The sequence below is a fragment of the Leptosomus discolor genome, chromosome 7 (genome assembly GCF_034619465.1).
Source record: "Leptosomus discolor isolate bLepDis1 chromosome 7, bLepDis1.hap2, whole genome shotgun sequence".
Classification (NCBI taxonomy): Eukaryota; Metazoa; Chordata; class Aves; order Leptosomiformes; family Leptosomidae; genus Leptosomus; species Leptosomus discolor.
In genome coordinates, this window is record NC_141397.1 from 2,432,211 (window position 1) to 2,448,268 (window position 16,058).

Here is a 16,058-nt window from a genome sequence, read left to right on the forward strand (position 1 = left end):
CTCACAGCCATTTCTACAGCTACTTTGTGCTTCAGCGGAGTGCTTGTTACACACGTGTGGACTCCATATAGATTCTATTTCTTCATCAACTTCATTTCAAATTTAGACTACACCGACATCTTTCACAGGAGGAAGTTCAAAAGCTAACAAGCTTCCCCAAACCTCTCTCATCTGCTGTCACAAGGGCACTTCACAACCCAGAACGGGTGCATTTTCTCTCCAAACGTTACCATACATTTTGAAACATCACGTCTTGTTCAAACACTCACATTTTTAGACAGAAAAGAGAATAAAGAATAAATACCCAGCAACAATATAAGCTACCTACACAAATTAGACTGCAATTGGGTTGTATCAAAGCAACGAGAGGAACTTCCCTGGAAGCCTTCTAACGTGGGAAGCCATGAGGACAGCCCACCAGCATGGTACCAGGCTCCTGAGCAGGACTCTGGCCGTGCTAAACCCAGGCTGTGAACTAGGCATCGCTGCAAAGGGAGGGAATGGTGGGGAAATGAAAGGGACTTTCTTTGCTGGTTTGGAGTTTCACTGGTGAGTCCGCAGGCAGCTACTAGCAATGTCCAGATGACTACGCCCAGCTGTCTCCTGCCGAAATCTGGACATAAGCTCTGGCTAAAACCCATCTTCCATGACGTGGACTATGCAAGAAAGCAGCTTAGAGTTACGTTAACTTCAACGAGGACTTCTCCTGCAAGGCAGGATTCTTCAGAGGCTGGGTAAGGTGAAGCAGTTTATAGGCCTCCTTTTATTTTTGTCCTCGGTCAGGAGAGATTGAGCTTGAAATTTGTTTGTTTGTTTGGTCTGCTGTGATGTTTCAAGCTGCAGGAGTAACAGTCTCCACAAGCTCTTTATGCACTTCAAAGTTCAGAAATCGCCCCCTCCCAACCCACCTTCTAGAAAACAGCTTTAAATATAGCATAGTCGTGTACAGACAAGTCTGGCAGTCCGGGCCGAATGAAACCTTGTACCTTCAGGTGCTTCTTTCCCAGGGGCCCTGGGGTAGCCACAAGCTATACAGCATGACGCAGCCCAGCTTCCACTTCTACGTGTCATATGCACAAGCACTTCAAGGACTGAGGCTATGACTCGTAATCGTTTTCGGGCTGGGCTGTCTCTCCAAGCTGCTCCTTCCCCGCTGCCCTCCCGACGGTGACCCTTCCGTCAGACCTCCTTCAGCCAAATGTGGTTTTTCTCCCGTGCAAATAGGACCAGCCAGTCATGTAGTTTCTCCCTTGCACAAACTAACTGCAGGGCAAAGACATCTATGGGGAAAGAATTTCTGCACTGTTTTCCCATCCTTCTACTGAACCTCGAATTACAATGGGCAAAGCAACTTCACGTGCAAGGGCAGGCATGACCAGGAAAATACTCAGTGCTGAGTGATTATCGTTAGATACCTGGTGAATCTCTGAACTCCGACTGCAGCCAGGTATTGCACATATTCCATATCCAAAGATTACAAAGGATCAGCAAATACCACTTCTCCAGCAAAAGAGTATTTCCCACAGCGGTTAAGGGTTAAAAAGTCTGAGTACAGGTGTGGGACTCCTGAGCAGCCACGTACTTCTTTTCAGTCCAACAGGGTGTTCTTAAAGAGTGTCAGTTTTTAAAAATGGATGCAAAGGCAAAATAGTATTAACTCACTTGCGGGATTTTGGGGAGCAAAAATCCTAATTCTGGTGGTCTTTAAGACTAATCAAACACAATCCCAGTTAAACACATACTTAAGTAGAGCTCTGAATAATGTCTTCCTTTGAAATATTCCTTAGTCACTGCACTCTACACGCAGTTTTTGATCCTACTAGGCAGAAATGCATTAAACAGAAGACCTGCATTTAAGGATAAATGTAAAATGTAAAATAACCTGTAACAGGGATAAAATTGTCAGACAGTTTTGTATGAACGTGCACTTTCTACCTCCTTGCATGATCTCTTATTTGTTGCCATCGGGCAGACAAACATATCTATGTATTCCTTACCTTTAACATAGTGAATTCATAAGGCTGGTAACCTTTGAAACTCTCATGGATGGCCGCCATCGTGTGCGAAGTTTTCTCCCAAAAATGAAGAAGCGTTGTCTGTAAGGCAGGATATCATTTCGATGCAACGCTAGCTTTAACACCAGTCTGCTTCCAGTGCAAATTTCACATCTCCCCTCCAATACTAGTTACATATTCTTACAGCTGAATATTGCCATGGTAACCTCTTAAAACCCCCATACATTAACAAGAAATCTTTCTTTTGGAGGTCAACGTTTTCTTTGGATACCTGATACGTTGTTAACACGTGAGAAAGGAGGTTGCATCTGCTCGCTCCCAGAAGATCCACTTTTTGACAGACGTCAGTCTTCAGTTTGTCAAAGTTGAGTTTTGCGTGTCGCACTTGAGCTTGAACCTTCAAACAAAGGGACAAATGTTCATGTGGTGAGTTTTTTCCTCCATTTTTCATGAGAGAGGAAACTAACAACTTTCAGGGAAAACAGACAACTGAACAGCCTCAATTAAAATTTATATAGAACTTTATTATAGCATCAATCCCACTGAAATTCAGATATGGCAGGCTGATATATGCTAAAACAATGCTCTTACTATCTTCTGTGTTACTATTCTTCTAGTATGTTCCGTGAAGAAATTTTGTTTTCTAACCCCTGTTTATAAGATGGATATTAGTACTAAATACATACTGAGAAGGCAACAACTGGAAAATACACTCGTTTTGGTATCTCTTTACAGTAATACTAATTCAAAGCCTGAACAGCAAACTTGGAACTAAAAGTTTTCTACGTAATATACATAACAGCAGACAAATTACCCTCTTGTTGGCAATATAGCACTTCAGTAACTTTCAACTGCTACAAAGATTTCGCTCATTGAAGTTTTCCTTCCAAACTGAGGCGTTTTTCCTGTTTATTGCTATGAGAAAAATATGTAGGCCCCTTTCTTAGGAGTAAACAATTTCAGTTTCAAAGGTTTTTGTTTTTTTTTTTTTTTCAAATTACTCTTCTACAACCTGTTAAGTACATACAAGATGCCTTCTGCTACACAAGCCCCACGTGTTTGACAACAACAGGGGTATTCTCATGATCAGGTATCAGGGCAGAGAGTTGATGTAGGTGCTTCATACCCCAGATACCCCATTTTTGTGACAGCTTTGTACACTACCACAATACTCTATCAACAAAACAAATTTGTTTGTAACAAAATTTGTACGCAAAATTTAGTTTTCTTCCAAGGAAACGGGAAACAACGAAACCACAAAACATGATGATTTTCTTTCAGAGTTACAATAAAATATTTACCCCAAACCAACCTTCACAGTGGAAAGAACCCACTGAATGGGTTAATTAAATACATTTCCTTTCCTTTACCGGTCTAACTCGGAGAGTGAACTGATTTTGTTCGGAATACGCAGACTCAGTCAAACAAGACCTGACACACTTGTATGCTCCTGATCTCCAGCAGCGACTCCAGAACCCTGCAGCACGTCCCTGCCCTCCTGTGCAGAAAGGGCAAACACACACCTCGTAACGCAATCCAAGACGTTAGGGTTACCGTATTTCTAACCTTATTTTCCCAAACGCACTTAAGGAGTCCACGGGACTCCCAACCAGGCAGAAAACCAGCAAAAGAGCTGCATCACAAACTCATCAGAGGACCTACTCACACAAACTGTGGCACTTTTGGGTTGCTGGATACGTGGCAACTTTTTTTTCACTGATCAGACCGGCTCTGCGTCAGTAATAGGACAGGGCTGCACATATCACAGGCCTGATACGTTCAGAATGAAGAAACTACCGTAATTCAAATTTTCTGATAAACGCAGCATCTCACAGGTGAGATCTGAATTGTAGAAAAAGGTGATGCCTAGAAAAAAGTCACTTTTTTTTTAAATGAACAAACAGCAGTGGTACTCTACCTTTACAAAAGAGCTTTGTGGCTAGTGCATTCCTCTAGAAGGGGAAGTCTTCCAGGGTAACTCCACATATTACACCCAAGCAACTGGTGAACAAATCTTGAGTTCTGGTAATAACAGCTACATCTCCAACTTGTGACCTGATCCAGTGGCTCTAACCACCAGACTACAACATCTTACTGGTGACTTGCTTTGTTGGTTTTGCATATTGAAGAGTTCCAAACCAAAGAGGGGCATGCAGAGCTGGAAGAGTTCTTGGGTAGTTAGGAGATGTTTTGCTGAGGGAGACAGATTTGAACTCTCTCAGTTGCTCCCTCCCACGGCTTCTGCTCCTTAGGCCAGCACGACAAATGCTAAGCAAGGAGCAGCTGCTTGATCTCCCTCCAAAGCATGGCATTTTGTGGAAAGCCTTACCAGTCGGAACTACCCCGGCATGAGCTGAGGCTGCCTCTTACTTTGGGATCCTCGAGGGACTCTACGCTACTTCTTTCAGCTTGCGCCTGGTGGCAGCCCCAGCGAGGCACCATGCTGTCCGTGCCGGGAGTCCCAGCCCACCCACAACTGGCTAGTCAAACCATCAGATGGGTAACCAGCTTCTGGGCCTCAAAGTTAAGCAGCAACGGAGGAGGACGGGAGCAGTAGCAGGAGGAATATGGAAGCTTTATCCAGTGCTGGATAACACATCTTTGTCCTGCAGTAGGTCCTCAAATCCTCTGTTTGCTTTAGCTGTGAGTGACTGACAGCACGGATTTACAATTTCAGTCGAAAAAGGAGAATTGTGCAGAAATTCATGGGCCTGTGCAAAAAGGAACTTCTAACTGAAATCCAAACACGGGATTATCTACATCTTTTGCCAGCAAGAACTGCTACAACAGGAAGGCATTTGAGTAATAGAGATGTTGTAGGGCTTTGAAAAACCTAGTGAGACTGGAGCCTAAATTCTGATCGCAGTTACAGCCACGAAAATCCAGAGAGATTCAACTGATGCCAGTGGAACTGTGTCACACACAAAACTGTATTTTACAATGGTGCGGGGGAGTTGGACTAGATGATCTCTAGAGGCCCCTTCCAACTCCTACCACCCTGTGACTCTGTGAGATCACAATCCCTTTCCTATTCAGTATATCCTGGCACTGGTGAAAACACAGTGAGAACAGCTGAGGCTTTGTAGACTAAGAGTCCAAGTGAGCAAAGAATGTTAGTTCTGGGCAATATAAATCACTCTGTCAGAGATGGTGGGCCACAAGGAAAAAAAAGCAAAACAAGGACTACTAAATGTGATTAATAATCTGTATAACTGCAAGTCTGCAAAAGGACTTTACACCACAGATTGGGATTTGGGTCTACCTCATGTCTCCAACTCCTTAAAAGAAGAGGAAAGAAAACAAAAAACCTGTAAAGTTTGAGTCCTAGTCTTCCTGCATACCGCCTTCAGGGACATTTAGCTAGAAACAATGTCAGCCTTTATCTTAACTGAACACGTAATTAGTGTCTCTTCTAAAAGCTAGAGCATGCCCAAAGAGGAAGAGGTGACCCACCACACAACGTGGAACACGAACCCCTGTGTCTGGTATGCTCACACAGAGGATTCAGAATACTTAATGCTGTGTGACCAACTGCCACACATTTCTCTTGCCAACCAGGGAAGATGCGGTGCTCTGAGAACCACTAAATTGAGGATGCTTTTAGGTTTTTGGATACACTATCGAGCAGAAGTACTCTCCGTTTTGCAGCAGCACTGCAGGTGCCAAGAAAGAAAACTGCAGACTACATCAGCATGACCTTTTGCCTCTGGTGTGGGCCAATAAATGCATTTTCAACTCAAATTACTGTTAGACATCTTTTAAGATTACTGGTGGCTTCAGGAATTAGGTATAAAGCCTTAGTGCTTACAAAGCATAATCTACTTAATACCACACAAGTTATCAGAATGAACCTTTGGTTTTCTACTCAGGGGAAAGCTGATGTAATACATACTAATCTTCTCCTTTCTCTGCAATTACTCTCTACGACAGGGGAAACAGGACCTCATTGTGGTCTCAGTCCTGCAAATTTTTACATATAACTTCATTAAAGCTGAACATAGAAAATTTCTTCAAAATCCTGGTCTGAAAAGCGTCAGGATTTTACCGACCCTAAGAGAACTGCGCCGATCCAAAGGTAACCTGGACGTTTTACGACGAAAGAGCTGCTAAGCAGGTGCTAGCTGTGAGGTTTGTGCTGTATGAGAAAATCTGATGGAACTACTGACAGGAAAAAAAAAAGATTATTACTTTTCATCTTTTTCTTTTTCTAAGCAGCAACCTGGAGCAACCTGCTTTTAATTTCCCCATGCAAACATCTCAGTGCAGTATTCATGGCACAGAATTCTTTAAAGAGAGCCCATAAGAAAACATAAATTCGGAAAGCTGTGTCTTATCAAATCCATAGCTTGATAAACTATTAAGATGCCAGATAAAACGGAAATAATTTCAAAAGACTAAAATAAGTAAGTAAAGAAATAAAGAAATGTTAAAATCCCAAATCCCGAGGGCTTGAAAGTCAGATTCTGGAATGCTTCATTGTAAGGGCAAATACTTGCTAACACAGGTTCCTAAACTATGTATTCAAACAGAAAAGTCCCAGTCTTCACGGGTGCTAATACAAAAAAACCCAGTTCAGACCCAGCTAAAAAACCCTATTTGCCATGTTCAGTTACTAAAACACAGATTTGTCATGTATTTCCAAAGAATCTCTGTCCTCGACAGTACATCTGTGTTATTACTCACTTTTAGTCTACCATAAAATGCAACGTTTATTTTCAGTAGTAGCCCAATTTCAGGGACAATTAGGCTAGTGAAGCATCCTCTCCAAAATGAATTTGTCGGATAAATGCACTAACTCCCTTCACATACAGTGTATTTTTGTCTCAGCATTTCCAGCATGGAAGCAGAAACAGATGCTTCCAGTCTAATTTGTCACCCAACCTCTCACTTACTCGAGCTGAAAAGCATGCACAGCGTGTGTACAGGCTGGAAGGAGGGGGGTAAGGAAATCAAGAAGGAAAAAAATGCCTGGAATATAGCAAACCTTTCTGTTGGGGGCTCTGGGTAAACTCTACCAGCAGATGGAATCAGCACAAATCTCTGCATTAAGTAAGCATAGCACCTTCTGGCATACCTGATCCTTGTAAAGACTACATGAAAATGAAATGCAAACCCAAGCAGGCTGCAGTCTGGGGACAAAGTCTTCAGCGTAGAGCATATCTGACGGCATTTCTGCATCCAGCACAGAAAGCACAAGGAACTAGATTCCCAGCTCCCACCAAGCAGTAATAACTCCGTAGCTAGAGCGGTGTCATGACAAGGAGCACCCATCACCCTTCTACATGAGCAGACATAAGCACTTACTGATTATTTTTTTTTTCTTTTTTAAATTCAAGATTGATGCCGCTCGGTCAGAGAACAGAAAAGGTAATGTTTTATACGAAACAAAGCCCGTAACTAAACTTTTCCATGTGCAGCGTAAGGACTTCCAACGTCTTGCACAGTACTGAACCTGGCCTCAGTGTGCTCTGGTATGTTCTGTAGTTTGCAGACTATACTTTGACACAACTGTTCCCTTGGGCTGGAACAGTATTTATTGCGTTCATTAATCTCTGCTCCATCAACTTGTAGGAATAACACCTAAGAACAACGGTGAAAGAAGAGGTAGCACCGCTTCAGCCCTCGTTATTAAAATCTTCATTTATGATCTGACGAGAAACACTGACAAAAAGTAATTTTAGGAGATCAAATTTATAACGTGGGGAATGCCTAGCTAGAAAGGAAAACTACTGAGACAGTAAAATAGAGGCAAATCATACCTCTTAGGTCTGAAGCCGAGCAGATGAATACCAGATTTGCTCAAGAAATGAAACTATTCTTGAGGTATGAATTGAGATAACCCGAAGCGCAGAAGGAGTTCCAAGGATACCTTTCTTCAACGTGCCATTTTGGACTTCATTACGATCGTCGGCACTCGCGCCCGCCTCCCCACGCGCCTCGTCCTACCAAGCTGGATAAAGCAAACGCTTCCCAGAAAGGCCTCAATGACCCCGTGCGCGTCTACCTGCCTCGCTCTGGAAGGCAGCAAAAGCACCGCCTGCCTTCCTGCCGCGAACGAACAGCCCATCTGTCAGCTCCGAAAGAGAAGCTCTGGCTGCGAGGAGAGGAGGAACTGCAGGTTCTGCCGTACAGACTGCCTTGTTCTTCGTTTCCAACACAGGACTAGCAGAGTGGGGAAAAAAACAGAAAAAGAAAGAAAAAGGCGGCGGCAGAAGCAATGCTGTACCACCCCGCAGCAGAACAGAGAGAAACGCAGCTTAGGATGGATTAGTGTAGCACTAGCAGCAGTTCACTGGACTTACTGGGACCAAGAGCGATCACAACTCTACCTGAAACTGTCTACAAACAGAACAACCACAAAGTCACCATACGCTGGTATTTCTTCCTTTAATCACAACATTTTTGCTTCTAGTCAGAACAGTCAAATCTCCGTGATTTTAACGTGTATTTTGCTTTCCTTACACTACCACGAAGCGGTCTAGAGAAAAGACCTAGGAAAAAAGTCACATTATAATTGAAATGTTATTCCCCCGAACCCGACAGTTTTCATGCAAACTGTGTAATTCAAACCTGCCACATTTTAGCTAATTTCACAACCCTACCCCATTTGAATTTGCATGACAGACTCGTTCTTACACTCAGTTTTCCTTCTCAAAAAGACGAGTTTAGTCAAAGCCAGGATTTTTCATCTACCTCGGCAATCAGCACGGGAGACAAGGTAACAGCTGGAACAGTTTTAATTCACACGCAAGAACAATAGCCTCTGATGAGAATTCACATTTCCATCTGCATATGTGACGATTCCCTTTGATTTCAACAGCATTGCTCATTACTATTTAACCCTCGTATCCCAGCAGCTCCTGAAGGTTTCCAACGAGACTGGGTCCCATTGTCCTTGACACCAAAAAGCACTGAATAAATTACAGGTCTGCCCCAGAGTTACGGGATACTTAAGCACAAGCCCAAGTGTTTGAAGGACAGGGGTCTTAAATTGGGACTGCGCTGGGAAAACAAGCCCTTACTGGGTTCCTACAGGAGAATATTTGTGTGCCAGGCAAGGAAAGGATTAGATGACAGAACTAAATTTCACAGGGACACTTTACACCGACACATGATAGCTCTGATACAACGCACAGCTCTCAGTCAGCGTGCAGCATGCCACTGATAATACAACAGAATTCCTCAAGTCCATGAATTTAATAGAAATAAAAGAACGTTTTTGTGTTCCTATTCCCATCTGTGCCTGCGATGCTGTATTATGCTGTAGAACAACTGGGGGGTTAATTGTTTTTCATCAGGAAAGCGATCATACTCTGATAGCTCTTACTTCTGCCTCTAACATGCCCTGCTGCCCTGAGGCACTGAATAAATTATAATTTGAAAAGAAAACATTTAGGAGCTTTTTAAGAAGCTATATTGAAGGCACTTTGCAAAGCTGCATTACTTAGGCCCTAAACTGTATATATATACATTCACATAGATATATTTCTTGGACATACATATATATTATTAGACATATATATACATATTTATTAGAGTATCGTCTCCCAGAATGGAACAGAACAACCTGAAAATCTTTTAAGGTTGGATGATAATGTTCTGTACTTTAAGCCTATGAGCAACTACAACTTTTAAAACCTTATCCACCTAGAAAACAACGTAATGGTGTCACAGGGAAAGCTTAGTACTCGTGTTAGGTTCAGTTTTCACAGCTTTCAAAACACATCAGATGTCATGAGTTTTAGTTGAATCACTGCTTTTTAAAAATACCACAATTTTTAATGCTATTTTAAATAAAACAAATTCATGCTTAATTTATTTTTTTTCCCCAGTATGTTAGAACCACTTAATTAGAAAAATGGTATCTGTGGGTAACAAAGGTTTAAACTCCAAAGCCAAAAGGATCCCATCCCTTCTCCGATTCTGTGATTTTTCAACACATCCTAACAGGATGTGGCCCATGTCAGCAGTCCTTTGAGGAGAGCCATTCCAACTCCCACAGCAAGCTTCAACACGGCAGTCACCATTTTGGCTCCGTTTTCGCCAGAATGTGTCCCTGTGCACAGCAGGATTCCTGTCCCCGTGGTCATTACCCATACCTGATCCAGCGGGGGGGGGGGGAGCTCTGCAGGTTTGCTGGAAAAGCATTCCCAGACCCTTGCCACGTATTTGGCCAAAGAGTGTAAGGCCAGAACAAATCAGCACAGGAACATCACAAAATATTACTCCTGCACTCACCCCAAGGCACGTCTGCCAGGAAGACACTCCAGGTGTGCCTAGCTCAGATGTTGACATCTACATTATTTGCCCTGCGATCCGGTTCAGCGGACGGAGATCTGGCCAACACAAACAACTGAGACAAGAGTTGGGTTCCTGTCACCTTAAAAGAGCCCGTTTCTCTCCACTGGACCATAATGGGAGCTCTTGTTGATCAGTTGAAGTGCAGACATCTACACAGCAGATGTCTGAAGTTAGGTTTGATAAATCCTAACCTAAGTGATGCCCAGGAAAAAAAAAAATATTTCCTTTATTACCAATAATAACCATAAGTATTTAAATATGTGCCTTATTTATCATTTGAATTCATCCAGCATAAGCCTCCAAGCCATGATTCTTGACAAACTCCTGATCAGTAGATCAAGGAGCCTCAGCAACTTAGATACCATGGTCAAGCCAACTCTTCATCTTTTCTTTGTTAAACAAGACAGACTGACACAGAAACACCTCGCCTTAATTTCCCCTAGTCCTCCAATTACACTTTTGGATGTTCTCCCTCTCCAGTTTTTCAAGCTGGAGATGTGGACTGCCATCTACGCTCACTCAAGCGGAGAGAGACTCCTGCCACTGGCTGACAGCTCCGCTACATCCTCACAGAAGATCTCCCCAAAAACTGCTGCAGAAAACTTGCAAACGTAGTTGCAGAGAGCTGCAATTAGCAATTTGCTGCCTGGGAGGAGAAAAGAATTAAATGTACAAAAGAGATGAAATTATAATTAAATACACAAAAGAGCTCCTTCATCTAGAACTCCGGACATACGCTGTGGTGGTGGTTGTACCTCCAGTCACTGGAGGTGTGGCCGTTGTGCTCGGGGTACAAATATATCCCAGACAAACTACTACTTCCATCCTCCGTCCTCTGACCACAGAGCTTCATGCTTTTCTTTTCTCTTCTCTTGCCTATGTAACTTTGTCCTCATTTCTAGCCCTGCCCTTATCCTCTCAGTACTTTGGGTCACATGCCTGCCTTTTTCTTCCCGGTTTGAAATCCATGCCTACAGTCTCAGGTCAAGGAGAATGTCACGTTAATGAGCAAAGTGCTTAATGAGCATCGCTGCATTTTTTTTTTTCCCTTTAACAGCAAAATAAAAATACAAGGTAAGAAAAGTCGTTGTTAGGTACCCTGAGTTAACTACTGCTATTTTTAAATCCCAACAGAGGATTTTTTTTCTAAAAGGTATCATACAAATATCATATTTACCAAACAGCCAGGTCGTGGACAGGCACCACGACTTCTTTGCGGATTTTATTCAGCAGAATGCGAAATTTCCTCTTTGTCACATTTACGCCACATTTCCCTCTCAAGTTTTGAAGTACTCGGCCTGTAAAAATTTTACTGCCTCGAGCCTGTTGGCTCACACGCCACGTAACTCCAGCCTGGCAGTAATGAGTAAGCCATGGTCAAAACTGCTTACTTCATAACCACTGACAGTCAGCAGATGTGAGCAATTCTCTAACCCCTGTGAGGATATAAGGTTATAGCTGCCTTGAATATTCCTCCCTTCTTTTCCTCGCCAAAAAGACAAAGGCTGGTTGTACCATCTTCTGACATACTCAGTGATGGCTGTGACAGAAACCAAACCCCACCAAGTAGCTTTCCCTCTCTCCTTCATGCAAACACACGCACGTTTATCTTACTCCTTTCTCTCTTTCTTTTTTTCTACTGCCTCACTTCCTTCCCAGCCCTGTGTTTATTCCTGCTGTTTTATAATGTGCCTTTTTTCCAACCCTCTTGTGTCTCTTTAGGGATGGGGAAAAACGAGAACCTCCTCGCACATTATGCATGTGATTCCATAAATATTATACAGTGACATGACGATGGGTTTTTTCACTCTATTATTCTTCCGCCCAGAGCCAAGTTGGATCTGCAAGAGCAGATCAGTTCAGGCTTAGCAACGGGGGGGGAAAAAAAACAGCAGGCGAGAACAAAACGTCTGGTCAAAGGTGTAAATTAGTTCAGTAAAAACGACAGATTAGGATTTCCCAGCCTAAAAGAAAAAGAGATGACTAAGGAGGAGTATGATGGAAGTCCATCATACCACACGTACAAAGGCTCTAAGAGACCAGACTTTGGCCAACAGAGGCAGGGGAGGGCATTACACGACACTCCACACAAGGGCAGCGGATCTCTACACAACCCCCGTGTCAGCAGGGCAGCTCTCCGATCGCAGCGATCTGGTGTGATGGCCAGAACCCACCTTGGTGCAAAACCCGACCGTTTTACAGAAAAAACCCCAAACACCACGTCTTATGATGCCTCCTCTGGCGCCAGCACCACAAGAAAAGGTCACTGTGTACTTGCCCTGTGCAGCTCCCTGGTTGCATTGGTCACCAACGAAGACAAACGTTGGACAGACGTTGGATTTTTGTTTGAACTACCGTGTTCGTCCTTAAAAATAAGGCAACCCTGAGGCCTATTTGCAGGTCAAGGCGGGTTTGTGAGTTGGCTACGCTGGATTATTCAGGGTGGCTCAGTGCCTTCTCATGGTGGAAGAACTCTCTGTTCTGGGGTCTAAGGCAGCACAGATACTTCAAATGAGCTTTTCCAACACGGCACAAACCTCTTCACCACCCGTCTAAGAGCAGATTTTCCATTATCGAAACTGAAAAGCACAATTTAACAACCGTAAGAGCGCTCGGTTACAATTGCCAGGGTGCACTCAAGCGCTGCCTACGCCCAAACATGCCTGAAGAACAGAAAGCCCGTACAAAGGCTTCACCCAGTGTAACTCAGGCTGCAAGCTTTGCATTCGCACAGCCTCATTTGGAGAAGGGGTGGGGGCAATTTTGAAATGCTCCAGCGTTTCCGCAACTCTAACCGCAGCGCCGAGAGCCGCTCAGATCTCCGCACCTCACTTTCATAAAATTTTGTACCCCCTTGTACAGTAGTCTACCTATAGGTTAAGACCTGGGGGTTGAATTTTGGAAATGGATTGCCAAAACCTGCAGGATCTACCTGGACAGGCCTAGCTTATCTTCCAGCCGCCACTGCCCAGCCATGCAGGCAACACTCCTCTCTCCTTGTTCAAGTCCTAGAGGGTCTGCTGAGGGAAAGTTTTACTCATGGTATTTAAAAGGGGACTGGTGCTCTGAATACTTATTATCGACATGAATCCTCTGGGAAAAAAGTATATATAGCTAATTATTTTTTCCTCTTTTTTCTTATTAAGAAGGTAGTTTGCTAAAAATAAACATTGCTGGAGCAGCCCTTCTACTGGGTTAGATATTTAATCAGAACAGGTCCAGCAGTTAAAGATACTCTGACTTCATATGCCCAAAGTCTTCCTGCTATTCAATCAACAAGGTGTTCTAATTGATAATGTCTCGAGAGAATGTGGTTTTTTCCTTGCCTGTTCAACCTTTTTGACTTGAAGCTGACATCTTTTCCTCCCTACTATCAATATTATGGTAGTGCAAAGACCTGGATCCGAACACGTCTTTGCAGCAGCAAAGTTTTGTTACCTTCAAATCAAATTTCTCCAAGACATGAAAAGTATCCGTGGCAAGCAATATTGCTCTCTGTGCTAAATAACAACTTTCTGAACAGCTGCCCTGCAGCAACAGGAATACGCTTCCTCCTCCATTATTAAAAAATAATTTAGTCCTTTCACAGGAAAAAAAAAAAAAAAAAAACCAACACAGGTTGAAAGGTAGAGCCCAACAGCAACAGAAAACCTCTGAAGTTTTTTTTCCTAAGGAATTACCAGGAATTAAGGAGGTATCTTCCTCCTCCTTCCTGATTTCTGCCCCTCTAGCATAGCCCAGCGCAGGCAGACACAGCACGTCATTTGGTTGAGAGCGCAGCCTCTGCAGAATCCTTTCCACTTACCCAGCAGCTGGACACAGCCCTGATCAAAGTTACATTTTTCAGCGCAATCCAGCAAGTTTAGCCAGCCAAAAACCAGACAACAAAATCTTTAGCTTTAAGCCTCGCAACAGCTTTCACAGACGGAGCAGCACACTGCCGTTCCAGACTGGGAACCCAATTGCTCCACCAGCAGTGAGTTCATTGCAACAAAACATCCATTGGAAAAGACACAGAAAATGCAATGTGTCAGCTTTTAACAAAATTTCTATCAAGTGCAGGCTGCAACCAAGCTCTCAAATATAAGATGGGGATTGCTTTCACGACTCCAACCCATACTGTCTGTAAAATGAAAGTTTGTTAAGGTTTTGAGTCACCTCATCTTAAAAGATTCAAGAGCTTCTGGGCCCACAGCCCTGGAAGTGGAGAAGCTGTGCTACTTTTCTGTAGCTTAACTAAACTGATTCAAAAATGATTTTGCATTAAACAGACTCTAAGCATGTTTACACAGGACTTATTTCAAATTAAGAGCTGTTTCCTTGAATTTAAGCTGGGGAAAATACACTTTTGAGCTAAATTGCTGGATGCTGTTCTCAAAGCACAGTGTTCACACGGAGTTCTGCCCCCGTTCAGCTTCACTGAGGCGCCAGCTTCCAGAAAAGCAGCATCTCTGCATAGCCACGCACCTTCCCTAGAAAAACGGCTACGTATACTCCTGGCCCTTCCCTTCCCAAAAAAATCTTCTTCCCCCAACTCTTCAAAACCACAGCCCCACTCTCCTTACATATCACCTACCAGCTGCCCCATCTCCTGCCTGGGCAGAAAGAACTCAGATCCAAACGAAGGTGCCCACACCGTCTGCAGGGCAGGGCCCCACCTCAGCAGCATCGCCCCAAAGAGCTGTAGCTCTTGCTCCAAAGGGTACGGTGGTGGGGGGAAGCCGAGGGATCCAGCCAGCAGCTACATCCCAGCTGACACCACTGCTGAGGCCTCTCCTCTGTTCTTCTGCAGCATAAAGACAAACTACTTCTGGTTAATCTGTTTAACTTCAAACTGCATCAAAGGAGGGAGCTGTCGTGCAGTCAGATACGTGACAGCGGAGAGCTGGAGCACACGCAGCCCCTCCTCCTAACGGATCCAAGCGGGTCTTTGCAGGAATCACGCGTGTACGAGAGCAGCTCTGCCCTCACAGCTCACACCTTCTGGCTGCTCTCTGATTCCCAGCCAGCGCAGAACACAGCATGCTCCTCAAGCTATTAAGATGTTTTCTCACAGTAATTGTATTTGCTTTTACATCCTGGATCAATATGCAAATTATTTGAAAAAGGAATGACAATTTACAAGAAGGGAAGGCAACAAAATACATTGCTAGAAGGTCTTTTTCTACTTTGAAAAGCCTACATACACGCCTCAACCTTCTCTTGGTAGTAAGCTCCAGTATTAGTCCAACCCAGGATGTCTGCTTTATGAGGTTGAAAGGGGAAAAAAAACGTGTTGACCTTAACAGAGACCTTGAAGCAAGGACATACAGAGAAAAGAATTACCAATGAGGAGACTCTTCAATTGCACACAGAATGACGTTCATCTCAACAGCATTACTTCAGAGTTTGGGGACAGATTTCTACATCACAAGCCCCAACCGCAGTTCTAGCAGTGAGCACGCATCTGCCAGTCTGCAGGTGTGAGCTACTACCACAACAGCGTGCTCGGACACACACTATTCTCAACAAGTGCATGAATACACGTCCTCTTCAGGGAAGAGTTTGGTCCTGATAACTTACAAACATCTCCTCTCCTCAAATGACTACGAGGGAGTTGATAAAATCCAATAGTTCTTTGCACAGATGCAAAAACTTTATGTAGTCTGAGAAGAAAGAGGCACATTTTGTTACCGTGATGAAAGTCTAGGAGTCGCCAAAAACGACTGCAAAAATTTGTGGCAAGAAGCGGGCCAACCAAAA

General features: G+C 43.6%; 1 protein-coding gene across 3 annotated transcripts in view; it reads right to left on the bottom strand.

The window, feature by feature from the left end:
* Positions 1-16,058, bottom strand: part of ICA1 (islet cell autoantigen 1) — a 56,559-nt gene that overhangs the window by 22,671 nt on the left and 17,830 nt on the right. For all 3 annotated transcript variants that reach the window (XM_086467903.1, XM_086467906.1, XM_086467905.1), the window contains exons 6-7: positions 2,287-2,412; positions 1,998-2,096 (exon numbers count right to left, since the gene is read on the bottom strand). In XM_086467903.1, the coding sequence (XP_086324029.1) occupies positions 1,998-2,096; positions 2,287-2,412 (225 nt within the window). The remainder of the gene's footprint in view (positions 1-1,997; positions 2,097-2,286; positions 2,413-16,058) is intronic.